At 47.9% G+C, this 27,139-nt stretch overlaps 1 protein-coding gene across 5 annotated transcripts in view; it reads left to right on the top strand.

Moving 5' to 3' along the window:
* Window positions 1-27,139, top strand: part of DIDO1 (death inducer-obliterator 1) — a 366,889-nt gene that overhangs the window by 127,949 nt on the left and 211,801 nt on the right. For 4 of the 5 annotated variants that reach the window (XM_030213636.1, XM_030213635.1, XM_030213637.1 and 1 more), the window contains one exon: window positions 21,402-22,224. The exons of the other annotated variant lie outside the window; for it this stretch is intronic. In XM_030213636.1, the coding sequence (XP_030069496.1) occupies window positions 21,402-22,224 (823 nt within the window). The remainder of the gene's footprint in view (window positions 1-21,401; window positions 22,225-27,139) is intronic. 5 annotated transcript variants of the gene reach the window in all.

Genomic DNA, 27,139 nt, shown 5'->3' on the forward strand with positions numbered 1-27,139 from the left:
AAATTACCAAGGTAAGAACCTAATTTTCCCTTTTTCTCAATGGAGGAGGGTGAATATTGGAGTGCCATAGGGATCTGTACTGGGATCAGTGCTATTTAACGTATAAACTGTTCAGAGTTGTCAGTGCATGCTGATTGTGAAGAATTTCAGGAAGACTGTAGGAAACAGGAAGATGGCATCCAAATGGCAGATGAAATTTAATGTAGACAAATGCAATGTGATACACGTTGGGAAGAATAATCCAAATCGTTATCTAATGCTAGGGACCACTTTAGGAGTCAGCATTCAAGAAAAAGACCTAGATGTTGTAGACAGTACGCTGAAATTTTCTGCCCAGTATGTGATGGTGGCCAAACAAAGCAAACAGAATGCTAGGGATTATTAGGAGAGGGATGTAAAATAAGACAAAAATATTATAATGCCTCTGTATTGCTCCAGGGTGCGACCTCGCCTTGAGTATTGTGTTCAGGTCTGGTCGCCATATCTTAAAAAAGATATAGTGGAATTAGAAAAGGTTCAAAGAAGAGCAATCAAAATGAGAGAGGGATGGAGGTGCTCTCTCATGAGGAAAGGCTAAAGAGGTTAGGGCTCTTCATCTTGGAAAAGAGATGGCTGGGGTGTGTGATTTAGGTTTACAAAATCCTGAGTGCAGTGGAACCGGGTGGAGGGGAATTGGCTTTTCTGTCATTCAAAAAATTCAAAGACCAGGGGACACTCAAATTGTATGGAAATACTTTTAAAACAAATAAGAGAAAATATTTTTTCAAAGACTAGTTAAGCTCTGGAACTTGTTAACGGGTGGTAGTAACAGCAGTTAGTATATCTGGGTTTATAAAAGGCTTGGACAAGTTCCTGGAGAAAAAGGCCATAGCCTGCTATTGAGACAGACATGGGGAAGCCACTTCTTGCCCTGGGATTGGTAGCATAGAATGTGCTACTAACTGTGTTTCTTCCAGGGACTTGTGGCCTAGTTTGGCCATTGCAGGAAGCAGGGTACTGGGCTGGATGGGCCATTGGTCTCACTTAGTATTTTCTTATGGGCAAGTTGCTTAACTCTCCATTGTCCCAGGTAAAGTATAAGTAACCACAGAAGGGGCAGTCCCTTTTTTTCGCAGGCCTCCATTTTTTTTGAAGTGTTGTTTTCTGGGGGTGATGCATTCTTTCTAGGTCTTCCCTGGTCACCCAGGTATGTCTGCCAGTACAGGTATTCCCTTTTCAGACTCTTTACAGAGGAGTTTGGCTTAAAGTCTTGCTTATAGCTCTTGGCTCCTCCTGGTTTTCATGGCACCTCTTGGTGTCCATGCTCAGATTTCTCCAGGTACAGTGTTTACAGTGCTTTGGGAAGCATTATAGCTTTTTTTCTGGAAGGTGGCTGTATTTTACCCCAAGGTCTGGTTCAAAGTTGGTGCTGACTTTTAGAGGATGGAGAACTCTGCTCTTTTTCTGTTGGGGCATCCTTTCCCTCACTTACCCATCTCGCTTGCTTTGCAAACTGGTCATTGCATGGCTATGACAGCAATCTGTTTCCATGCTGCTGTGAGCTGAGTTGGTTTTCCACATCAGTTCTGCTTCCTGCTGTTGCACACTGTTGCATCCTGGCTCCAGCCATCACTGGGTCTGCTACACCACTTCTGTTGGTTGTGCTGTCTCTAAATGCTTTTCATTGTATTGGTAGCTAATGATTCTTAACGGATCTACTTCTTTGTAGAGGCATCACTTACTGGTTACGGCTGTCAGCTGAGAGTGAGCACAGAGATCCTGAATTTGCTGGGTCGGGTCCTACTGCTGCTTGCCATTATTAGTGCTCAGTAGTACAATTATTCTGCTACCCCATCTATCTCTGGTTTGCAGACTCACTAGTTAGCTCCAGTGAGTAACATGTCATCCAGTTCTAGTGCACTGACATGCCAGCCACCTATTGGCACTCTCAGAAAGAAGATGACTCTGGCTTAGGCATTGGACGGCTGAGGTGGCTTCTATGTCACATTTAGCAAGCTACCTTTTGGAGGTACACTTTGCGGCCTAGGGATCTCCACATCTTGGAGATTGCCAGAGAACATGCCTCAGGATCTTTGTTTAATCCTCTCGGTCTTGTGTTCGGTTTTGTGACACCCAGTGTTGCAGTCTGAGCATTCTGTCAGGGTTTCCATTTTTTCAACGAAGACAAGACTTTTTTCAGGCTGACAAGTAGTACTCTGCTTCAATTCCAGGTCTACTAATTCCTTCCACACCTCCTCGTAATGGGGGATTTTGGTGCGCTCCTCGGGTTTCATTGTTGCAGGACTCCTCTCTAGGTTCCATGGAGAGTAGACCAAATTTCCTTGGCCATCATGTCTTGGGAATGCTGAAGTGGGATTGGCTTTGGAGTTCTCCCTTTCATTGAGGTTTTCTTTTCTTGGAATCTCCATGCAAGCTGCAGTCTCTAAGTTTCATGTAGTTTGTGTTTCCTGGCGCATGCTTCTGCATTTGGTTGTGATTGGGGATTTGAAAGTTATTCATTTTGTTTGGTAGTTCCAAGAGGAGTAAATTCCTTCCACCCTGGGTTTGTACTTCTGAAGAGTCGACAGAGTGTGGCAGATTTCACTTTTCACAATTGGGGGGGGGGGGGGGGGGGGGGGAAGAGATATTGCAGTTGGGCTTGAGTTTCAATTCAGCAGCGAGAGTTCCTTGCCTCCCAGGATCTCTAGGATGCTTGTTGTCCTGTTTCCATTTCTTCTTTCCATGGAGAATTTCTGGGTTTGGCACTCCTTCGTGAGCTTTCTCATTTTGTTAATCAGGTGATTCAGCCTTTCCACCTCACCGAGGACACTTTTTCAAGGGCATGGTTTTAGGTGCTGTGTTCTGGGACAATGACCTCTAACTTTGCTATTCTTCCATGGGCTGGATTCCGCCACAGGGCACTCGGTGGTCCCTTTTTGGCTGTTGGTCTCTTTCTTGCCTTCCGATCCTCTCTAAGCCTCACCTGGTGGTTCAGTGCAGTCTTCCTCTGACAATTCAGATGTATTTTTTGTTAGGCGGCTATCTGCAGCGCGTATGCAGCTCAGGCGTGCCTTTGCTAGGTGAACCAGATTTCGGATTCTTTCCAGGAGTTTGACAGTCGTCCTCTTCCGGAATTACCATTTGTGGAGAAGTGTCTGACATATTTGGTGGTTTCCTCGTATGCTTGGTTTTGGGCATTGATCATGCAGAAGCCACAGCCTGTCATTTGCTGAGGTGGTGTGACTGGTTAGCAGGTGCTGTTTCTCGCAGTGGCTGGTTCAGCTCCCCTTTTGGGGCAAGTTGTTTGGTCTGAACTTACTGATGTTGGTGGAAGGTTTCTGTGGCTTAAAGGCTGTCTAAATGTTCTTTCTGGTTGGGTCAGACTTGCCCTTGTTTTGAGAGATACCAGGTGCTCTCATCTGTGGCAGCCTCATTGTATTCCAGGTCAAGTGAGGTTACGCCCTGTCGGGATACTCCAGACTTTTCCAGATGGGGGATGGTGCACTCAGTTCCGTCTCTTCTTTCCAAGGTGGTTTCTGCTTTTTATCTCAATCCCCTTTTATTTCTTCTCTCTTGCTTGATGATCTGCCGGTGCTCCTGAATTAGTTTATAGTGACCACCATGTTTTGTTGGTCAGCTCTTTTGTTGTTGCTTTGTTTGGGTCCTCAAGGTAATATTGCTTTCAGAGCCACACTAGCTTACTGGGTCAATGAGGTTTTTGCGTCTGCGTATTTCGTAGCAGGTAATCCACTTCCAGCCAGCTTCCTGGGCAGAGCTAGTCTGTTCTCCCTGGAGGACGTATGTGGGGTGGTGCCCGGGGTTGTCTTGGCAGCTCTTCTTCAGCCATTACCATTTGGAGGTCTTCGGTCTGATATCTTTTTTGGAGTGACGGTACTACCTGCGGGTGCTTTATGTTCCCACCCTTCTTCAGGACTGCTTTGCTGTATCCCATCTACTTCTGTTTTCTTCTGATTTGTCATGTGACATACTGACTGACCAAGGAGCATTCCGTCCTATAAGACAGTTGAATTCAGCCTTCTATCACCACCTACTGGTAGATGAACACAACCCACTAGTCTCTGGATTTATCTGCTGCGACTAAAGGAAAGGAAATTATCAGGTAAGACATTTTTCATTGCATCTTAGCAATCGGGTCTTGGGCCTCAGTGTATGGGGGTTATGTGGCCCTTGCCCTCTTTGCGCTGGGCTTAGCAACTGCTGGAGTCCTGGACATAGCGCACTGAATTAAGTGCAGCCTTAATGACGGATGTCCTCTATGACCTCGCTAACATATGTTCTCCGAGGACAAGCAGGCTGCTTGTTCTCACTGATGGGTGACGTCCACGGCAGCCCCTCCAATCGGAAACTTCACTAGCAAAGTCCTTTGCTAGCCCTCGCGCGCCCGCGCGCACCGCGCACGCGCGGCCGTCTTCCCGCCCGAAACCGGCTCGAGCCGGCCAGTCTTCTTTTGTCCGCACTCGGTACGGTCGTGTTTTCGCCGTGTCGAGCCCCGGAAAGTCGACCTCGCGCGTACAATTTGTTTGAACGTGTTTTTTTCCTTCGGGAAAGCTTTGTCCTAGTCGGGAAGTGCTCCGGAAACCCCCCGCCGGGTTTCGTGTAAATCCTCCCCGTACTTCCAGCTTTTTTGCCCCGGTAAGTTTTCTTTCGTCGTCGGGGTAGGCCTTTTTTCGGCCTCGGTCGAGATTTTTTCTCCCTCTAAATTTGGTGCTTCGAATTTCGCCATTTCGGCTTTTGATTTCGCCGGCGTGATTTTTCCGCCCATGACATCGAAGCCTTCCAGCGGCTTCAAGAAGTGCACCCAGTGCGCCCGGGTTATCTCGCTCACTGATCGACACTCGTCGTGTCTTCAGTGTCTGGGGGCCGAGCACCGCCCTCAGAACTGCAGTCTGTGTTCCCTGCTTCAAAGGCGGACTCAGGTAGCGAGACTAGCCCAGTGGAACGTGTTGTTCTCGGGCTCTTCGTCGGCATCGGCACCGGGATCTTCGAGTGCATCGACGTCGTCAGCGTCCAGACCATCTTCCTCGGCCGCCCCTGCATCGAGTGCATCGAGGCATCGGGCCTCTGCATCGGCGCCGAGACATCGGATAGCTGCATCGACGTCGGTGGTACCAGGACCTCGTCTGCTGATGTCGTCGGACGGTGGTGCATCGGGTGGAGTGCAGGTGAGGGCTGTCCATTCCCCTGCTGGTGGCGGTGAGCCCTCGGGTGGGTCTCCGCCTACCCTGAGGGCTCCTGCGGTACAGCCCCCCCCGAGATCGACCTTCTTCAGTCTCGGCCCCGAGGAAGCGACGGGTGGATTCGACGTCCTCCTCGTCGGTGCCGGGGAGCTCCGGTGACATGCTTCGGAAGAAATCGAAGAAGCATCGACACCGGTCTCCTCCCCGTGTCGGCACCGAGAGCTCTGGGTCGCCGAGGGATTCGGCACCCAGCAGGCATCGGCACCGAGAGGACCGCTCACCCTCTGTTCAGGAGGTGTCGATGCGCTCCGCTCTGGACAGCCCGGAACAGCCTCCACGCCCGGAACAGGTACTGACGTCGACGCCTGCATCGACCTCTCAGCCTTTCTCTGCAGCCGCTCTAACGAGAGCCTCCGGGCCGTTCTCCCAGAGATTCTGGGAGAGCTGTTGCGCCCTACCCCTCCGGTACCGGCGGTGCTTGCGCCACCGGTACCGTCGAGCGTGGCGCCGGCTGGCCCATCGCCCAGGTTGAGGTCCCCGACGTCGGTACCGCGTGCGGTACCGACCGCGGCCACCTCCCAGGAAGGCTCCCCGACTACGTCGGCGGAGGGAGCTTCGCCGATGCGGGCGAGGGAGTCTACCTCTCGACGCCCCCATCGTGGACAGGGTTCCACGGAGTCGAGCAGGGCGAGGTTGCAGACACAGGTCCGTGAACTTGTGTCTGACACCGAGGGTGAGGCCTCGTGGGAGGAAGAGGAAGATCCCAGATATTTCTCTGACGAGGAGTCTGGGGGTCTTCCGTCTGATCCCACTCCCTCTCCTGAGAGACAGCTTTCTCCTCCCGAGAGTCTGTCTTTTGCCTCCTTTGTCCGGGAGATGTCTACGGCCATCCCCTTCCCGGTGGTTGTGGAGGACGAGCCCAGGGCTGAAATGTTTGAGCTCCTGGACTATCCTTCTCCACCTAAGGAAGCGTCCACTGTTCCCTTGCACCATGTCCTGAAGAAGACATTGCTTGCGAACTGGACCAAACCATTAACTAATCCCCACATTCCCAAGAAGATCGAGTCCCAGTACCGGATCCATGGGGACCCAGAGCTGATGCGCACTCAGTTGCCTCATGACTCTGGAGTTGTGGATTTGGCCCTAAAGAAGGCTAAGAGTTCTAGGGAACATGCTTCGGCGCCCCCGGGCAAGGACGCTAGAACCTTAGACTCCTTTGGGAGGAAGGCCTACCATTCCTCTATGCTCGTGTCCAAGATCCAGTCTTACCAGCTCTACACGAGCATACACATGCGGAATAATGTGCGGCAGTTGGCGGGCTTGGTTGATGCTCTTCCCCCTGAGCAAGCCAAGCCTTTTCAGGAGGTGGTCAGGCAGCTGAAGGCGTGCAGAAAATTCCTGGCCAGAGGAGTTTATGACACTTTTGATGTTGCGTCCAGGGCCGCTGCTCAAGGTGTGGTGATGCGCAGGCTCTCATGGCTGCGTGCCGCCGACCTGGAGAATAGAGTCCAGCAGCGGATTACGGACTTGCCTTGCCGTGCGGATAACATTTTCGGCGAAAAAGTCGAGCAGGTGGTAGAGTCTCTCCACCAGCGGGACACCGCATTCGACAAGTTCGCCCGCCGGCAGCCTTCAGCTTCTACCTCTACAGGTAGACGATTTTTCGGGGGAAGGAAGACTGTTCCCTATACTTCTGGCAAGCGTAGGTACAATCCTCCTTCCCGACAGCCTGCGGCCCAGGCTAAGCCCCAGCGCGCTCGCTCTCGTCAGCAGCGTGCGAATCAGCAAGGCCCCGCGGCTCCCCAGCAAAAGCAAGGGGCGAGCTTTTGACTGGCTCCAGCAGAGCATAGCCGACATCCAAGTGTCAGTGCCGGGCGACCTGCCTGTCGGAGGGAGGTTGAAAGCTTTTCACCAAAGGTGGCCTCTTATAACCTCCGATCAGTGGGTTCTCCAAATAGTCCGGCAAGGATACACCCTCAATTTGGCCTCTCAACCTCCAAATTGTCCACCGGGAGCTCAGTCCTACAGCTTCCAGCACAAGCAGGTACTTGCAGAGGAACTCTCCGCCCTTCTCAGCGCCAATGCGGTCGAGCCCGTGCCATCCGGGCAAGAAGGGCTGGGGTTCTATTCCAGGTACTTCCTTGTGGAAAAGAAAACAGGGGGGATGCGTCCCATCCTAGACCTAAGGGCCCTGAACAAATATCTCGTAAAAGAAAAGTTCAGGATGCTTTCCCTGGGCACCCTTCTCCCCATGATTCAGCAAAACGATTGGCTATGCTCTCTGGACTTGAAGGATGCCTACACACACATCCCGATACTGCCAGCTCACAGACAGTATCTGCGATTTCAGCTGGGCGCACGCCACTTCCAGTACTGTGTGCTACCCTTTGGGCTCGCCTCTGCGCCCAGGGTGTTCACAAAGTGCCTAGCTGTGGTAGCAGCGGCGCTTCGCAGGCTGGGGGTGCACGTGTTCCCATATCTCGACGATTGGCTGGTGAAGAACACATCCGAGGCAGGAGCCCTGCAGTCCATGCAGATGACTATTCGCCTCCTGGAGCTACTGGGGTTTGTGATAAATTACCCAAAGTCCCATCTTCTCCCAGTGCAGAAACTCGAATTCATCGGAGCCCTGCTGGATTCTCGGACGGCTCGCGCCTATCTCCCAGAGGCGAGGGCCAACAACTTGTTGTCCCTCGTCTCGCGGGTGCGAGCGTCCCAGCAGATCACAGCTCGGCAGATGTTGAGATTGCTGGGCCACATGGCTTCCACAGTTCATGTGGCTCCCATGGCCCGCCTTCACATGAGATCTGCTCAATGGACCCTAGCCTCCCAGTGGTATCAGGCCGCCGGGGGTCTAGAGGACGTGATCCACCTGTCCACGAGTTTTCTCGAATCCCTGTATTGGTGGACGATTTGCTCCAATTTGACTCTGGGACGTCCCTTCCAAATTCCTCAGCCTCAAAAAGTGCTGACCACGGATGCGTCTCTCCTGGGATGGGGAGCTCATGTCGATGGGCTTCACACCCAAGGAAGGTGGTCCCTCCAAGAAAGCGATCTGCAGATCAATCTTCTGGAGTTGCGAGCGATCTGGAACGCTCTGAAGGCTTTCAGAGATCGGCTGTCCCACCAAATTATCCAAATTCAGACAGACAATCAGGTTGCCATGTACTATGTCAACAAGCAGGGGGGCACCGGATCTCGCCCCCTGTGTCAGGAAGCCGTCAGCATGTGGCTCTGGGCTCGCCGTCAAGGCATGGTGCTCCAAGCCACATATCTGGCAGGCGTAAACAACAGTCTGGCCGACAGGTTGAGCAGGATTATGCAACCTCACGAGTGGTCGCTCAATTCCCGTGTGGTGCGACAGATCTTCCGGGCGTGGGGCACCCCCCTGGTAGATCTCTTCGCATCTCAAGTGAACCACAAGGTCCCTCAGTTCTGTTCCAGGCTTCAGGCCCACGGCAGACTGGCGTCGGATGCCTTCCTCCTGGATTGGGGGGAAGGTCTGCTGTATGCTTATCCTCCCATTCCTCTGGTGGGGAAGACTTTGTTGAAACTCAAGCAAGACCGAGGCACCATGATTCTGATTGCTCCCTTTTGGCCGCGTCAGATCTGGTTCCCTCTTCTTCTGGAGTTATCCTCCGAACAACCGTGGAGATTGGAGTGTTTTCCGACCCTCATCACGCAGGACGAAGGGGCTCTGCTGCATCCCAACCTCCAGTCCCTGGCTCTCACGGCCTGGATGTTGAGGGCGTAGACTTTGCCTCTTTGGGTCTGCCAGAGGGTGTCTCCCGCATCTTGCTTGCTTCCAGGAAAGACTCCACTAAGAGAAGTTACTTCTTTCATTGGAGGAGGTTTGCCGTCTGGTGTGACAGCAAGGCCCTAGATCCTCGCTCTTGTCCTACACAGACCCTGCTTGAATACCTTCTCCACTTGTCGGAGTCTGGTCTGAAGACCAACTCCGTAAGGGTTCACCTTAGTGCAATCAGTGCATACCATTACCAAGTGGAAGGTAAGCCGATCTCAGGACAGCCTTTAGTTGTTCGCTTCATGAGAGGTTTGCTTTTGTCAAAGCCCCCTGTCAAGCCTCCTACAGTGTCATGGGATCTCAATGTCGTTCTCACCCAGCTGATGAAACCTCCTTTCGAGCCACTGAATTCCTGCCATCCGAAGTACTTGACCTGGAAGGTCATTTTCTTGGTGGCAGTTACCTCGGCTCGTAGAGTCAGTGAGCTTCAGGCCCTGGTAGCCCAGGCCCCTTACACCAAATTTCATCACAACAGAGTAGTCCTCCGCACTCACCCTAAGTTTCTGCCAAAGGTTGTGTCGGAGTTCCATCTGAACCAGTCAATTGTCTTGCCAACATTCTTTCCCCGTCCTCATTCCTGCCCTGCTGAACGTCAGCTGCACACATTGGACTGCAAGAGAGCATTGGCCTTCTATCTGGAGCGGACACAGCCCCACAGACAGTCCGCCCAATTGTTTGTTTCTTTTGATCCCAACAAGAGGGGAGTGGCTGTAGGGAAACGCACCATATCCAATTGGCTAGCAGATTGCATTTCCTTCACTTACGCCCAGGCTGGGCTGGCTCTTGAGGGTCATGTCACGGCTCATAATGTTAGAGCCATGGCAGCGTCGGTAGCCCACTTGAAGTCAGCCACCATGGAGGAAATTTGCAAAGCTGCGACGTGGTCATCTGTCCACACATTCACATCTCATTACTGCCTGCAGCAGGATACCCGACGTGACAGTCGGTTCGGGCAGTCAGTTCTTCAGAACCTGTTTGGGCTTTAGGATCCAACTCCACCCCCCGAGGGCCCTGTTTGTTCTGTTCCAGGCTACACTCTCAGTTAGTTGGTAAATTTTTTAGGTCAATCTCAGTTATGTCCTCGCCGTTGCGAGGCCCAATTGACCAATGTTGTTGTTTTGAGTGAGCCTGGGGGCTAGGGATACCCCATCAGTGAGAACAAGCAGCCTGCTTGTCCTCGGAGAAAGCGAATGCTACATACCTGTAGAAGGTATTCTCCGAGGACAGCAGGCTGATTGTTCTCACAAACCCGCCCGCCTCCCCTTTGGAGTTGTGTCTTCCCTTGAAGTGTATTGTCTTGCTACATACTGGACTGGCCGGCTCGAGCCGGTTTCGGGCGGGAAGACGGCCGCGCGTGCGCGGTGCGCGCGGGCGCGCGAGGGCTAGCAAAGGACTTTGCTAGTGAAGTTTCCGATTGGAGGGGCTGCCGTGGACGTCACCCATCAGTGAGAACAATCAGCCTGCTGTCCTCGGAGAATACCTTCTACAGGTATGTAGCATTCGCTCTCTTGGTCGGTAGTGTCAGCAGTAGTGGCCCATAGATGGCTGTGGCACAGGGCAGCTGATGTGGCATTGAATGCCCAGTGGAGTAAGTTGCCTTTTAGGGCTGTTTACTGTTTGTTGAAGATTTGTAGAAGTTGACGAAGGATCTGGGAGATGCCAGACCCCATCTGTTCCCGGAGTGTTCACCCACACGCTGTGCCTCACCCCTCTGGGAGTAGGCCTTATTTAAAGAAAAGAGGCCATTAGGTTCAGCAGGCAGTCCTTAGGTTTCTGATGTCATCAACGGCCCAGAAGCAGTTACCTTTTGTGGGACTTGGAGGGCGAGAGAATCCTTTCTCGTTTTCCACTGTGGCTGTCAAGGGGCCTCTCATGGTTACAGATGGCTGGCAGGCTCCACCTGTGCTATCATGAGTGAGCCCTCATCACCTCTAATCCAATGGGTCCTGGAGGGTAGTATAACAGGATATACCTTGGAATTCAGTGAACCTGATTCTGATGACTTTATGGTGTCCCTCTGTGAATCTCCCCAAAAGAAAGGTGGTAGGGGCCACGGAGTTGGTTCTCCTCCAGGGGCAGAGAGACACCACTTCATCTACTTTGTGTTTCCCAAGAGAGTTTTCTGTCCTTTCTTTTTGGATCTGAAGGGAGTCAACACTTCCCTCCGAGTTCCACATTTCTGTCTAGAGACTCTATGGTCGGTGATAGCCTTGGTCAGGGTGGATGAGTATCTTACCTCCTTGGAACTGGAACAGGTGTATCTCTGCATTGCTATACGGAAGACCTACAAGCAAGAGTAAAGGAATAATAGATGGTATGGATGGGTGTATTGGATAAGCTGTATGGTTTTTATCTGCTGTCTTTTTCTGTGTAAGAGCTTTTTATTTGTTGACTAAAAATATTAGAAAGATGGGATCTCTAGTAAAATAAAATAGAGCCAGTCTTGTTCTAGGGTCCAGCTTGCTCAAGGCCACAGAATATAAGAAAGTAGTGGTTGATATGGTAAAGAATATTTTCTGAACAGAGAATTTGATAGTTGCTTTCCTGGTTTTAATTAAATAGCACAGATGTTCTTTGTGTAGAAAGTGTGTGTGTGTGTCTCTGTTTCGTGAGTTGTAAGTTTTATTGTATGCATACAAGACAGCCAAATCTCCTGCCCTTGCTCTCTTGTGTTTTTACAACAAAACTTACAACTGATGATGCAGACTTATTTTCAGTGTAGTTCAGGGCTGTATTATGTGGCCTGGCAACAGCACCCCAGACCTTTTCAAAGTTCATGATTGTGGTGATGGTGTTCTTCCATAGGCAAGGGATTTTGATACATCTGTATCTTAATGACTGGTTGATCCTACCCGGTTCAAAAGTGGATTCAGGTGATTTGCCTGCTCCTTAGCGTCCCTCCGGACCGGCCTAGATTGAGACTGATGGGTTGTGCACACCTTCCAGCAGGTGGAGACTGAGAGCTCTGACACTTCAGGGAGAGCAAATAAGAGCCCTTGACTGACAGAGAATGATCAAGTAATCTCAGTCTCCAGCAGGTGGAAGGTGGTGAGCCCTTTTCTCTTTCTTTCCTGACAATTTTACTGATAGTTCTGTGATTTTCTGTGGTTTTCTTCCCTTCTGTGCATCTGGTTGTGATTAACCTGCTTGTGGGAGGCTGAGGTCCATAAGGATCTATATTGCCTCTAAACCCACTCTTTCTAGGTGACTGAAGGAGATGATAGCTTCCTCCTACTTTCTGGCAGCCAAGCCCATTCCAGAGGGAGTGAAAGCTCATTCTACTAGAGCACAGGCTGCCTCTTGGGCTGAGCGTTTTCTGGTTCTGCCTTTGGAGATCTGTAAAGTGGCAACTTGGTCATCTTTTGCATTCTTTTTCGAAGCATTACAGATTGGATGTGCAGTGTCAGGATGCAGTCTTCTGGGCACGTGTTCTCACAGCAGGTTTGTTGGGGTCCCGCCCATAATGTTACTGCTTTGTTACTTCCCATCAGTCTCAATCTGGGCTGGTCTGGAGGGACGCTAAGAAATGAGAAATTAGGCCTTACCTGCTAATTTGCTTTCCTTAGCGTCCCTCCGGACCGGACCAGGATTGGACTGATGGGTTGTGCTCGCCTACCAGCAGGTGGAGACTGAGAAAAACTCTGACTCTAGAGAGCCAATAGGAGCCCTGGCCATGTGACCTTAGCCCCAGTATTTTCTCAGTCTCCCAGCAGGTAGGAAGCGAGCCCATTAGTCTCTCTCTCTCTCTTTTAGAGGTTTACAATAAGAACAACATTGCTACCTCTTCTTCTGTGCCTAGGAATTCTCTGTTAGACGCTGGTCAGGTAGGGACTTCTTTTCCTTTCTTTTACAGCCTCTGGGGGTGTCAAACTCTGATGTCTCCGGGTCCCTCCCCCCTTCCTCCCCATCTCCCATACTTAGCTGGGAAGGACTACCCTTTGTTTAGAAAGGTGTATGTCTTTGGGAGAGGCAGCCACTATAGAAAGTTAAATCTTATAAGTATTTTAAGGAGCAAGCTACATCCCCCGGCTTCTAACGAGCAGACAGCTATGTGTTGTTCTATTACTCTTCAGCGGAGTTTTCCCCATTACTTTAACGAGCAGGCAGCTCTGGTTGCTGTTTTTAGGTGTCTATATTATCTAGCTGGTTAAAAAAAAAAAAAAAAAAAGAGGCAGCAGTAATTTGGAGGAGTTTAGGTGTAAAAAAAAAAAAAAAAAAATTAAAGACAACTTGTCCCCACTGACTGAATGAGCAGACAGCTCCGTTTGATTGCATGGGAATGCTGTGAGTCAGCTGTGTAAAAAAAAAAAAAAAAAAAAAAAAAAAGAGTAAGCGGCAGCATTTTGTTTTCAGCCCTCTTTGAGTTGAGCTGTATTTTATTTAGCACTGCCGTTTGTGTTCTTCCCTTAGCGGTTTGTTCGGCGGAGCAGGGCTTAAAAAAAAAAAAAAAAAAAAAAAAGATTTTGGCGCGAATCGGGTACGCGCGTGCACGCGCATGCACGCGTACGCACGTTACCGTCATGTCTGAGAAGCTGAGACGCGCTGTATGCCAGCGTCGGGGATCTCCTCTTCCGGCTCCTGTAAATATTGTGCGCCGCTGGAGGGTGCGTCGGGACTTTCTCTTTCGCCGTCTTCGGGCCGTTTGGGGCTGATCTTTCTCAGGAGTTGCCTATGTTCTTTAGGGGGGTCATTTCTTTGCTTTTTATGTTTTTAATGTTGAGTAGCTGGTTGCTGTAGCCTAATAGTCAGCACTACAGTCTCTGAAGCTGCTACTACTACTATTTATCATTTCTAAAGCGCTACTAGAAAAACGCAGCGCTGTACACTTGAATATGAAGAGACAGTCCCTGCTCCTCAGATCTTACAATCTCATTAGGTCAGACAGAACAAACAAGAGATAAGGAGATTTTAAAGTGAGCAGGTTTAAAATAAGGGTCCTGAACAGAGTGAATAAGGGTTAGGAGTTAAAAGCAGCATCAAAAGGTGGGCTACAGAACTGGGTGCAGGTCCCAGTTTTAGTAATTCATTTCTCTTTCTGGGACTCCTGTATGTCTGTGTCCCACTATATATACATTACTTGGCCAGCCTGTTTGATGTTTGTTTCTTTATAATCTCGGGTGGCGTTTGTCTGTGGGCTAGGAGCCAACTTTTCAAAATTATTGGGGGTGCTAAGTCCAATGAAAATGACCCCTCCCTGGACATATACATGAGTTTTTCTCAATATCGGGGGTGCTCAAGCACCCACAGCACCCACAGAGTCGGCTCCAATGTGACTGTGGGAAGGTAGTTCACAGTTGTGTTTTTTTTGTTATAGCATTTTTCGAAAGGTTGCTTTCCATACCAGGATATTTCCTATATGTTAGCTATACGTTTGTTCTTCCACAGGCATGGGGGCAGTAAGGATGTTATAGGTACATGCCACTCTCACCTGTTTAACTTTGTGTCATGAAATCATAGTTGCAGGCTACTCTTACATGACAGTCATCTTCTTATTTCCTCTGTCCAGGAGTTCTTGCGGTTTTATTTTTAGATGGTTATGCTTTTCATTTCGCCTCCTTTCTCTATCGCTCTCACGGCAAGGCATGTGAAGTAGGGGTCTCCCTACATAGACTCTTGGATCTTAGACCATTTTCTCTCTTGATTCTTCCGAATGCAATTTTAATTTCTAGTTCCTAAGACTGGATCTCCCTTCCTCCTATTTGGAATCTCACTGCCGTCATGCGCACTCTCAGTGTCTCAAATCTTTATCACAAGAACCTAGTTCCTAAGAAGGAATTTTCCTTCCTCCTATTTCAATTCTAAATGCTGTCAAGAGCGCTCTCAAAGTCTCAAGTCTTTTTCATGAAAGCCTTCGATCCATAGTGAAGCTTCGTGCAGCACATTTTTTGATACAAACTTTTCTGCATATTTCTCTTAGGAGAGTTTCTGAGAAGGATAGAGCCCGGTGTGAAGGAAGCTAAGCAGGGTCCGCCCGGGCTGGGTCCTGGAAGGGTGACCAGCTCACAGTGCGCAATAATGTCCCTTCACAACACTGTTTTCCAGTCTCTAAAAGTTCATCATAGTTATGCTACCCCTCAGAAAAGGGGAGATTCTTCTTCACTCATGGCGAGTCAGCTAGCTATTTAAAAAAAAAAAAAAAAAAAAACCTCTTGTCGACAAGTCAGCAAGTCGCAGACCGAGAAGTGCAATTTTTATGGTTCTCAGGATGCCTAGTACTGGTGGTCAAGAGTCGTCTAAATATTTCGCAGTCTCCACAATATTTTGGGGTTACATGCGACATAGTTGCAAGGTTTTTTCCCTGGGCAATTGCCTTTTGCAGTCTCATGAGCTGCACTCCCGTGCTCTTTATCTTTTTGAGTGTTCTGAAGCATTTGCAGCTTCCCTTTTGTTTTTTTTTTCCCCGAGACTGCTGCTCTTCTTTTCGGCATTAGTTGAGTAGGACATTCCTCCTGGCATTTGGTTGTTACTTCCAGGACTACCATGTGGTCTCTTTACTTTGCAACTTAATTTTTTCCTTCTTGGCTCTTGGCATTTGGTTTGCTTTCAGGATTACCATGTGGTCTCTTTACATTGCAACTAGGAGACTGTCAGTCGCTCTCGGAGCAAGGAGGTATCCCTGAGGGCTAGCGTTTTATTCTGAGCACTCTGTCTTTGGTCAGCATTGTTGCCATGTTATGTTAGTCCGGAATGCTCTTTCTGTACTCTCATAGGACTGTTATCATCTTAGGTTACTTCAAAGACTCAATCCTGCTCTCTGGCAGGACTGTTTCTAGCTTATGTTCTTTCAGAATGGTCTTCGGTCTCCTGGTAGGTCTGTTGCCTTCTTAGGCTACATATTGAGGCCCCTGGTAGGTCTCTAGTCTTCTTGTGTATTGAAGGTACATCCTTTCCTCGGACAGTTCTACTATCTGGTCATTCTGTTTCTTTACAGGGCTTGCATGTGCCCCCCTTTACACGATTGACATGTATGTCATTTTATTTTTGCATGTTTTCACTTTTCTCTGTAAGCTGCCTAAGGGGTAATCTAGCGAACAGTGCAGTGAGATGTCATCGGGGAGGCCCAGCTTCGGTTCTCACTCTGACTCTAATCGTCCTGCCTCCTAGGTGGGTTCACATCCGCACTGACGTTTGGTTTATTTCATGGCTGATGTCTGTTTTATTCAAGGGGAGTCATTTGTATGGATCTACCATCTGACCAGCCCTGTAGCATGCCATCCCCTTCTGGCATGGTGGCCTTCTCTTCAGGTCAGGCATTTCGCTTAGATATTTGGATCTTTTAGCCTCTGTGCCTTAGGGACATTGTCAGAGGGACAGGGTGTTATTCTTCTTCGCACGATAATTCAAAATCATCTTGTTTCCTTTAAGGTTCCTTTCTCCTTTCAGACACTGTTGTTAGTAGCCATGGCTTCAGCTAGCAGGGTCAGGACTGCAAGTTTCTCTCATACAGGTTTTCTTTTTTTTCCAATCAGCTAGTACGTCTAGGTAAGAGGTACTTCTTCACCTGGGTATTTCTTTTTCACTCTGCCTTAGTTTCCCATTTTTCATCTTTTCCAATCACTTTTTTTCTTACTGGTCTGGACTCTTCTACTGGCGTTCAAGATCACAGGAAATTATATGCTTTATATATGCTTTACATATTAAAACAGATCTTATATATTTAAAGAGCTGTTACAAGCTATTTGGTCCTTCCTTTTGGTACTTCTAGTCAAGGTAAGGTTGCCGTTGTTTCGGCCTCACTATATCTCGACGTATTAAGGAATTCATACCTTCTATTTGTCTACTCACTGGGGGACCATTTCCTGAGAGTGTTATAACATATGCTCCATCTTGAGAAGCGGGGTTCTTTCCTGCGCACAGCGATTTTTGGTGCACTAGGTGCACATTTTGTACGGTGCCATTTTGAGCTTATCTTCATTCTCTTTTGATTGATATACACTCTACATGTTCATTGTCGCCAGGAGGTGATCAATGCAACTCGGAGATGCTTAGGGGTTTGAAAGGGTCCCTCCCTTAAGGTTACTGCTTTGGTACTTCCCATCAGTCCAATCCTGGTCCGGTCCGGAGGGACGCTAAGGAAGGAGAAATTAGATCTTACCTGCTAATTTGCTTTCCTTTAGTCCCTCCGGACCGGACCAGGCCCCTCCCATATTTTGTCACTTTTTCAACGGGGTATTAAAAAAAAAAAAAAAAAAAAAAGACGCTTGTACATATATAGGACTTTAAGTGGACCATGCCGCGTCTCTGGTCGGAGTTGCTGGTGGGTTCAGTTGCTGGAATATATACATATATAGGACTTTAAGTGGACCATGCCGCGTCTCTGGTCGGAGTTGCTGGTGGGTTCAGTTGCTGGAATATATGTGTATGTATGTATTTATATATCTATCTATATGTATGTATATATTTATATATCTATATATGTATAGAACTTTGAGGTCCTTAGCACTTCTGTGCTGAGAGTTGCTGGTGAGTTCTAATTCAAGTGAGCCATACCACTTCTCTGGTGAGAGTTGCTGGGGTACCCAATTGCTGGTATATATATATATGTGAACCTTTAAGTAAACCATGCTAGTATATATATGTGAAACTTTAAGTGAGCCATACCATTTCTCTGGTGAGAGTTGCTGGTGAGCTATAAGACAAGTGAGCCATACCACTTCTCTGGTGAGAGTTGCTGGTGAGCTATAAGACAAGTGAGCCATACCACTTCTCTGGTGAGAGTTGTTGGTGAGCTATAAGACAAGTGAGCCATACCACTTCTCTGGTGAGAGTTGCTGGTGAGCTATAAGACAAGTGAGCCATACCACTTCTCTGGTGAGAGTTGCTGGTGAGCTATAAGACGAGGGAGCCATACCACTTCTCTGGTGAGAGTTGTTGGTGAGCTCTGATACTTGGCATTGCCGAGTGCTTTGTGGCTGCTAGGATTCCATACGGCACAGATGGTCTTTCTTTCTTTCTTTCCTGCTTTGTTATTCAAATACTGAGGCTAAGGTCACATGGCCAGGGCTCCTATTGGCTCTCTAGAGTCAGAGTTTTTCTCAGTCTCCACCTGCTGGTAGGCGAGCACAACCCATCAGTCCAATCCTGGTCCGGTCCGGAGGGACTAAAGGAAAGCAAATTAGCAGGTAAGATCTAATTTCTCCTTCCTTTAGTCCTTCCGGACCGGCTCAGAACCCTCCTGTGAATTCTGCACTATGTTGTGGTGTTTCATTTGTTCTGGAAAGCTGTGTTCTCCATTTACGATCTTGTTGTTAAAAAAAAAAAAAAAAAAAAAAAAAAAAGAGAGAGAGAGAGAAGTCTCCTTTATCCAAATTCATTTCTGTAAGGTTCTTGCAGTCCTTTAGTGCCTATTGCAGAAGGCATGGAAGGCAGGTTGCACAGGCCCAGAGTAGGTCCGGTGCAGGTGGCTGCTCAGGTTCCCAGATGCACAGACCGGGGTCTTTATTTCTTTCCTGCTGTCAGTCAAGGGCTCTTATTGGCGTTCCCTGAAGAGTTAGAGTTCTGCTGGAAGGTGTGCACAACCCATCAGTCTCAATCTGGGCCGGTCTGGAGGGACTAAAGGAAAGCAAATTAGCAGGTGAGGCCTAATTTTTCCTTGTTGAGTCTAGGCTGGCTGTTAAGTTATGCTTACTTGGCTTTGATCATTTCTACTCTTCTCAAGGCCTGGAGGCAGTCTGTCTGTTTTTGCATGTGTCTTAGTTTTGTGGGCCTTTGATTGCTAGTGTGCCTGAGTACAAGCTTTCCCATGGTGAGTAAAGGTGCCCACTATTCTGGAGGTTTTGCAGAAGGGCCTGGGTCAGGGTTTGGATCTAAATTTCTTGAAGGTCCAGGTGGTGCCTCTTGTACTTCCGGGGCAAAGTCCATGGTTGCTTCCTGGTGGCACAGACAGATGTATGATTTTTGTGCGGAGTGAAGCATATTCTACTTCCTTTCAGGACTGTTCTCCTTCAGTGGAACCTTAACCTGGTGCTGAATGCCTTAGTGGCTCCACTGTTTGAGCCCTTGAAGAGAGCCTTCCTGAAGAATTTTATCCTGAAGGTGGTTTTTCTGGTAGCTATTTTTTTCAGCCTGACAGGTGCCTGAGTTGCAGTCTCTGCCTTTTAGAGATCCTTACTTGTCCGTTTCAGATTATGCTGTCTCTTTGCACTGTGCCTCCCTTTTTGCCCAAAGTGGTCTTGTCTTTTGACATTTTTGGTTCAGGTGGATTCGGAATCTTTGCAGAAGTTCTGTAAGGCGAACTTCTGCAGGAGGTTGCTGGAAGCTACCAACTCCTTTCGAATGTCAAATAGCTTTTAGTTTTATTCCAGGGCCTGTCCAAAGGGCAGACAGCCACTATATTCTCCATAGTGTGCTGTGGAGGTGGCTTACATATCCATCAGAAGTTGCCCTCATGCTGGACTGCAGGTGTGTATTCCACTTGGGCTCTGGCAACTTCATGGGTGGAGGCTAGGGTAGTCACTCCAGAAGACATTTACATTGCCGTAAAGTGGTCCTGTCTGCACACCTTTGTGAAGTACTACAAGATTAATATTCTACCTAGGAGCTGTGTGGCCTTTGGCAGAGCAGTGATTCATGGGGCCTTGTCTTCTCCCTCCCAGCAAGGTATTACTTTTGCACAACCAGTTGATCTGGACTGGTCTACCAGGACGATAAGGAAAGAGAAATCTGTTTAATTTCCTTTCCTTGAGTCCTGCTAGACCAGTTCAGGGCCCGCCTTGGAAGACTACAGAGTTAGGGATATCTTTTGGGCTTTCGTGCTCTCTCTCTGCATTTCATGTCAGATGGTTTTGATTGTGAGCCCACTAGGGATAGAAAAAGTACCTGTACATAATATGTAAACCGCTTTGGTTGTACCACAGAAAGGTAGTATGTCAAATACATGACCCCAGAATTCAGGGTTGTAATTTGCTAGTATATGCTGCAGTGCTTCTATGGGGTTCAAAGTTCATATGTGGTATGGTTGACAGTAGCATACTGAACAGTTCCAGGTTTCACCAACGCTTTTTATATCAGTGACGTGACTGGAAGAGTTCAATATCTCTTTCTCCCTTTGCTGATAGAGGGACACAACCACTTGTCTGGACTCTTCTAGGAAGACTCAAGGAAAGGAAATAACAGGTATGAATAGATTCCATATTTTGAAGAATATAATGGAAAACCAGCCAAAAGTGGTGGTGTTGAGAAAATTGAGTGTTCTAGGTCAAAATCATATACCTAATAGAAATTTAGAAATAGCTCACTTTACATCCAGAAATATTTAAATATTTCTGCACAGGTTAAGTGTAGCGCTGCATTTTAATCGCAGCTAACTCCACGATTAACACATTAATCCCAGCAAGACCCTAATTGAGATTAAAAATTAATTTAATAGTGGCGTCTCCTGTCTTCAAACATCTCATCCATTACCAACCCCTGTTCTTGACGCAATCCAACGTCTCTCTCTCCCCCCCATCCCCCCCCCCCCCCCCCCCCCGCAGCCTGGTCCAAAGCTTTCCCTCTGACCCTTCCCACCCATGCAGAAAAAAAGAAGTGATGTCAAGAGGGAGGCAGGACAGACAGGAAGGAAAGTTTTGGGGAAGGCCACTGGCATCATATGTGCAATACTGCTACTTCCAGGGACCAACAGAAGACCACCTTTATGGTAGACTAGCAGAGGGGATTGAGAAGAGAGTGAGATGTGAACCCCGGGTGGGGGGGGGGGGGGGGGGAAGAGAGAGCTGCAGACCCTTGAGCAGAACTGGAGGGGCCACTGATGGAAGCTGTGACCAAGGCAGTGAGTACCAGCAGCCATGAGAATAGCTTGTGCTTCTCACCACCAAGCTTGTGTTGCTTCTCATGGAGATGGATGGGAGGGAGGGAGAGGTGCTGGACAATGGGAGGGAGGGAGGAAGGAAGGGAAGAGAGAGAATGGACCCCAGGAAACAGCAAATGGATTTGGGAAAAGAGGAGAGGGAAGGAAGAAATGTTGGATATGGGGAGGGAGGGAGATTCTTTAGGCAGTGGGAGGGGAATGAGATTTGATATATCACCTTTCTGTGGTTACAATCAAAGCGGTCTAGATGTTATATACAGGTAGTTATTTTGTACCTGGGGCATTTGGGGGGGGGGGGGGGGGTTGTTAGTTGCCCAGACTCACTAGGAGCCACAGTGGGAAATAAATAAATAGAACCCCTTTAATTGTGCGATTAATCACGATTAAACATTTTAATTGACCTGCAGCCCTAGATATTTGGGGTGTTAGGTTTGAAATTTGTATGTCTTTGCAGAGGATATTTTTTGTATTGGTAAAAAGCTCTCTTTTAATAGACAGGTGATATTTTGATTATGTAAACTTTTATTTATTTATTTATTTATTTATTTATTTATTTTTTTGCAGAATTTTTAACTTACATTTTTTTTTTATTTTCCCTCTCTTTGACTAGCATCTGTTCTGGATGATAAAGGTGACCAAAACAATGAGGATGCCCTTAAGGCTGTGAAACCTACAAGTAAAGAATTTAGAAAGACATGGGGGTTTCGAAGGACCACCATTGCCAAACGAGAAGGTGCAGGAGATGCTGAAAGTGAGACTCTTGAACAGCAGCATGAGCTTCCACAGCAGCTGCGCCCATCTCTTCGACGAAGTGGCAGGCAGCCCAAGCGCACTGAAAGGGTAGAAGAGTTCCTGACTACTGTTAGGCGGAACCGAGGGCGAAAGAGTGCCCCAGCAGTCCTGGAAGATGCCTCTGAGCCAACATCCTGTCCAGTAACAGATGTCGAGACTGCTTCTGAGGGCAGTGTGGAGAGTTCATGTGAAACTAAATTAGATAGTCAAAGGTATGATTCAGGCGATGTGAAGGAGGAGCCAATTCAGGTAGATGGCAAAGAAGAAAAGGAGTCTTTCAAAGAGGAAGATGATGATAGTTCTGATAGTGATGGACTGACTTTGAAAGAGCTACAAAATAGGCTCCGGAAACGTCACATAGAAGAAATGACTGCGGAAACTATGGTAGTACATGCTAGACAACTGATTAAGGCTGAGCTACCCTTATCCACAGGTCGTGAGAGTGAAATGTGCACTCGAACTGCAAGTCAGACAGTGTCGTTGCAGGAATGTTCTGAAAACATTCAAGTGAAGCAAGAATTCCAAATACCCTCAGAATCGAGAAGGAATAAGGATGAAAAGGCAACAAAAAGTAAACCTGAATGTGAAGTATATGACCCTAATGCTCTGTATTGCATCTGCCAACAGCCTCATAATAACAGGTACATTAGAAGAAGGAACAACCACAACTACCCCCCCCCCCCCCCCAAAAAAAAAAAAAAAAACACCACCTTGGTGCTGCCTGTTAGATGTCTCTATTAAGGTATTAAGGATATTTCCTACTGGAAAAACACAGTTGAACAAATTACCTGTAGAAACTTGAAGCAAAACTACACAGGTAGTTTTCTTAAATTATTGTTTAAGGAAATGTATCTATACAAAGTTTTTCGTTCAGGTGCCATTTTTTTAGGTAAAGGCATTTGTAGATTTATTCAAAATTCTACATATTCTACCCTTCACCAACCCTATCCCCATCCCAGGAAAGCCTATTCAACCCTGTGGGTAAAAGTACACTTGTGAGACATGTACAAGGTGGGAAAGACAGTTACCAAAGGAAAGAAATTTGATTATTGCTCTCCCCATGCCATTATTACTTCTCAGTAATGCAGAGAATGAACTTCTGTAATGAAAATTGTAACTTAAATATATTTGTTTCTGAATTGTTTGATGCCATTTCTTTAGTGGCAGTCAATCAAAAATATTGTTTGGGGGATGGGTGATATTTGACTCCCCTGCTATAGAAACCTCATTTTCTCAGCAGCTGAAAGTAGCCATTCTGTTACATAGCAGGCATTTTCCCCTATAAAATAGAAGCATGTGTACTGTGGGAACACTTCATGCACTTCTCCATGCCTATAATAGTGTGTGCACTTTTACCTGCTCACAGCTAGTAAATGCTTAGAAAGAACTACACAGAGCAGGGGCTGTCCCTTGTGCCTCTCTACAAGAATGCATATGCCCTATAATGTTATATAAATGTTTAATAGTAGTGAAGTTAACTACCTGTAACAGAGGTTCTCACTGGACAGCAGGAATGGGTGGGTAGGGGGAGGGAGCGTAGTGACACTTCTGGGTGATGTCACCTGACAGTGCCTGTGTCAGAATATTCTCTCCTAGCTGAAGCATACTCGAAGGACTTGCATGCACGAGGGTTCCTGTGTCCAGTACTGCTTCCCTCTCCTTTTTGAGGTTGCATAAAGCTGAGCACCCTGTTTTGTTCTAGAGGGGAGGGAAGGTGAGTGAGTATGGCTGTATTTCCCCTACTGTCCACAGAGAGCCCATGCTATAGGTGGAAGTGGAAGAGTTATGGGCAGATTTCTGGGAGATTACCAAGTTAAGAGTAGCCTAGTAGAATATAAGGATATGAATGGGCAGGTAACTAAAGAGGTTATGACATATATCCATAGTATACAGCATAGAGGAACACTTAGTTTACTATGAACGAGTTGGCAAACAGTGAAAGTTACAGAAGGGAGATACTATTTCAACTTGGCTAGGTGCACAAATCCTGCAAGACAGGCTTACCCAGGGCACTTTGTTGAGCTGCAACATCCAAGAATAGTGTTTCGTAAAGGTGTGAACAGATTGCTAAGTTGGTTACCTGCAGATGTCTACTATCGGACTGGAGTAGAGGTTGGCAATGGAAGCTCCGTCACTGGAACTGATGTATACCAACCTGGGCTAATGGAGGTACCTCTTTTTCATAGTAGCAAAACTCTAGGAAAGTCATATGCTCATGTTAAATGGAGGTAAAAACTGACTTACCAGCAGGCTCAAAAGATCATGGCACACTGCTACAGAGAAAAGACACTTTACTCGGACCACTCCACAAAAAAAAAAAACCAATTCTGCTTTCTCTTTACCGGTAAGCAGTTATTTATTGAAGCAGCCTCTGGAAGTTCCAAAAAGGTTGTGATTTCTTTAAAAAAAAAACCCCCAAAAATGAAATCCTGCACTGTCATAAAAGACTTGCAAGAAGGCTCCCCTTTCCCACTAACACACAGAGCAGGGACTGGACTGTCTTTTATATATTTATGTATACAACTACATATCATATCTAAACCCATTCAGTATTGGTCTTATAATCCATATACCATCATAACATAGTCATATTCATTTATTGTGAAAACTCAAAATGTCCATTAAAAACGTCAGTGAAATACTTCACAGCCTGGTAACGGTAATCCCAAATAGTACAAGTTAAAATCCAAATGCACTTATCTAATAAAAACACCATTCACAATCACTCTAAATAGATTCAATTCCAACTTGATTCACGTGCAATCAATCTAAACAATCCTTAGACTCTATAAATCTGTTCATAGAAAAATGAGGGCAGATAAAGGCCATATGACCTATACAGTCTCCCCATCTATGCCATCTACTATCACTTCATCTTAGAGATTCTATGTACTTTGTCCCAAGGTTGCTTGAATTCAGATAGTCTTTATTAGCGTCAGAGGCACTGTTCTGAACCAGTCCCTTCTATCAGCAGGTGGAGGTAGAGAAAACTGAATTCTGCCAGTGACATCACCAGCATAAGCTAAGGTGCTCTCTGGAACAATCCAGTGTTTTTCTCTTCGTTCAGTAGTGGTAGATTGTGCCACTTGTCTGTGGCCTAACTCTCCGCTCTGCTGGCTATGGCCACACAGTGGTCAAGCCTGACAACCACTCCCAAGTCACAGTCTCAGGATTGTACCTGATTTGAGCTTGGAGCTTGGCTCCAAAGCCCCCAGTCGCACTTCTTAGTTGGCACTGTGTACAGGTCCCCATCCCCCCACCCCGTTGTCCCATATTTGGGTGTATTCTCCCCCTGCAGCTCCCAGACTTTCCATAAGTATTTGCTTCGGCAGCATGTTTAAGAAGAAAAAATCAATTGGCTTGGCTAGCTGGTTAGTTTCAGGATGAGCGAGCCCTTGGACTGCAGTGCCATGTATTTGGGTGTATTCTCCCCGTGCAGCTCCCAGGCTTTCCATAAGTATTTGCTTCGGCAGCATATTTAAGAAAAAAAAAATCAATTGGCTTGGCTTGCTGTCACTTTTCAGGATGAGTGAGCCCTTGGACTGCAGTGCAACAGTACTGCCTGCCTGCCCAGGGGACAGACAGACTGTAGCAAGCGGTGGGTGAGTCTATTCAGAAGGGAGTTGTCAGAGGTTGCCATTGATTATGGCTTCATCACTAGGTACAGATTTGGCTTCCAGGAAGCTTTGGAGTCGGCTGCCTTTTAGGGAGCGCTCGCTGTTTGGTGATGACTTGAAGAAGGGAGGTGTGGCACTCTTGTCTCCCTGAGCTATGGCAAGGGTGTGCAGCGATCCTCTCTCTCAAGGGGATGGGCCACTTCAGGTCTGCTCAGCGTCCTTTAGCCTAGGGCAGAGTAGATCCTTCAGATAGGGTCCTTTTGAGGCCCCAATGAGGGTGCACCAGTGTCTCATTTCTGGTGGGAGTCGAACTGTCTCTCTTATGCAACAAGTGGGTCCTCATCTCCTCAGACCAGTGGGTTCTGTAGGTGGTCGAGAGGAAGTATTCCATGGCGTTCGCCTGTCTAGTTCTGGACATGTTTCTGACATTTTCCTGCGTCTCGGCTCTAAAACACCAGGCTATTACCCTTCAGCATCTCTGTGATATGGGGGTGGTGGAAACTGTTTCACCAGCAAAGCATGGCCTGGATTGGTATGCTGTCTATTTCATGGTCCCGAAGAAAGGTGGCTCCTTCCGGCCCATCTTGGACCTTGAAGGGGTTAACGCTTGCTTGCCTCAGTCCAGCACTTTCAGGTGGAGGCTCTGTGCTCGGTCATCATGTCAGTGCGGCCAGGGGGGAGGGGTTTTCCCCCTACTTCCCTAGACCTCGCGGAAGCTTATCTCCCTATTCCCATTGTGATTCATCACAGGAGGTATCAGTGTTCTGGGGCAGTACTTTCGATTTCAGGCCTTGCCTTTTTGCCTAGCTATGGCACCGCTCACATACTCCAAAGTAATGGTGGTGCTGGCTGCACATCTTTGGCGCCAGGGGGTTTTGGGTCCTCCTGTACCTGGACAGCTGACTGATTCGAGCAGATTAAGTGGCTGTGGTCAGTCAGGCCACTGCTCAGGTCATTTCTCTAGGAGTCTTTGGGCTGGGTTGTGAATTGATCCAAGAGCCACCTCACTCTCTCAGGTTCTAGAGTACCTGGGAGTCCGCTTCGTCATGAGCTTGAGGGATGGTTTTCTTTTCAGAAGAGCGAGTAGAGAAGCTGAGGACACACAGGTGCTGGTTGTGCGCGCTTTCATAACACACAGTCTTAGAATATTTGCAGATCCTGGGCTTCGTGGCTGTGATTCTGGAGCTGGTGCCATAGTTGAGGGTTCACATTCACCCTCTACAGTGGGCCTTGTCCTGGTGGGCACCTTCCTCTCAGGAATTCAGTCAGTCTGGCCTGGTGGGACAGTCCTGTGAACCTTTTTTTTTTTTTTTTTGGGGGGGGTGTCCCTGTGGATCTTCCTCAGTGGGTTCTGGTCACCACGGATGTGAGTCTACTTGATTGGGGAGCTCACTATCTTGGGCGTGTGGCACAGGGCATATGTTTAAGCCAGGGTACGTCCTGGTCCATCAACTGCTTGGGGACCCAGGTGGGTCTGTCTGGCTCTGCAGAAATTTCAGCTGCTCTTGGAAGGGAAAACGATCATAGTGATGGACAGTGCCACAGCGTTGGCGTATATTGACAAGCAGGGCTGAACCAGGGGACTGGCGACTCTGGAGGCGGCAAGTCGATGGGTGAAGACACATTCACAGGCTTTCTCAGTGGTCCATATTGCGGGAAATGACAATGTGCAGGCGGACTTTCTCAGTCGCTCTCTTCTGGATCTGGGAGAATGGGAGCTGGGGCTTTAGGACTTCCAGCTCATTATGGACTGCTGGGGGCCGCCTCCAATTCAACTTGATGATATCCAGAGCCAATGCAAAGACTGAGTGCCTTTTCAGACACTGGAAGTATCTGGCCTCTCAGGGGTTAGATGCCCTGGTACAACCTTGGCTGGTATTGAAGCCTCTCTATATCTGCCCTCCATGGCCTTTCATTGGCCGCTTGTTGCTCAGAATTG

Source organism: Microcaecilia unicolor, chromosome 8 (genome assembly GCF_901765095.1).
Source record: "Microcaecilia unicolor chromosome 8, aMicUni1.1, whole genome shotgun sequence".
In the NCBI taxonomy this organism is placed as follows: Eukaryota; Metazoa; Chordata; class Amphibia; order Gymnophiona; family Siphonopidae; genus Microcaecilia; species Microcaecilia unicolor.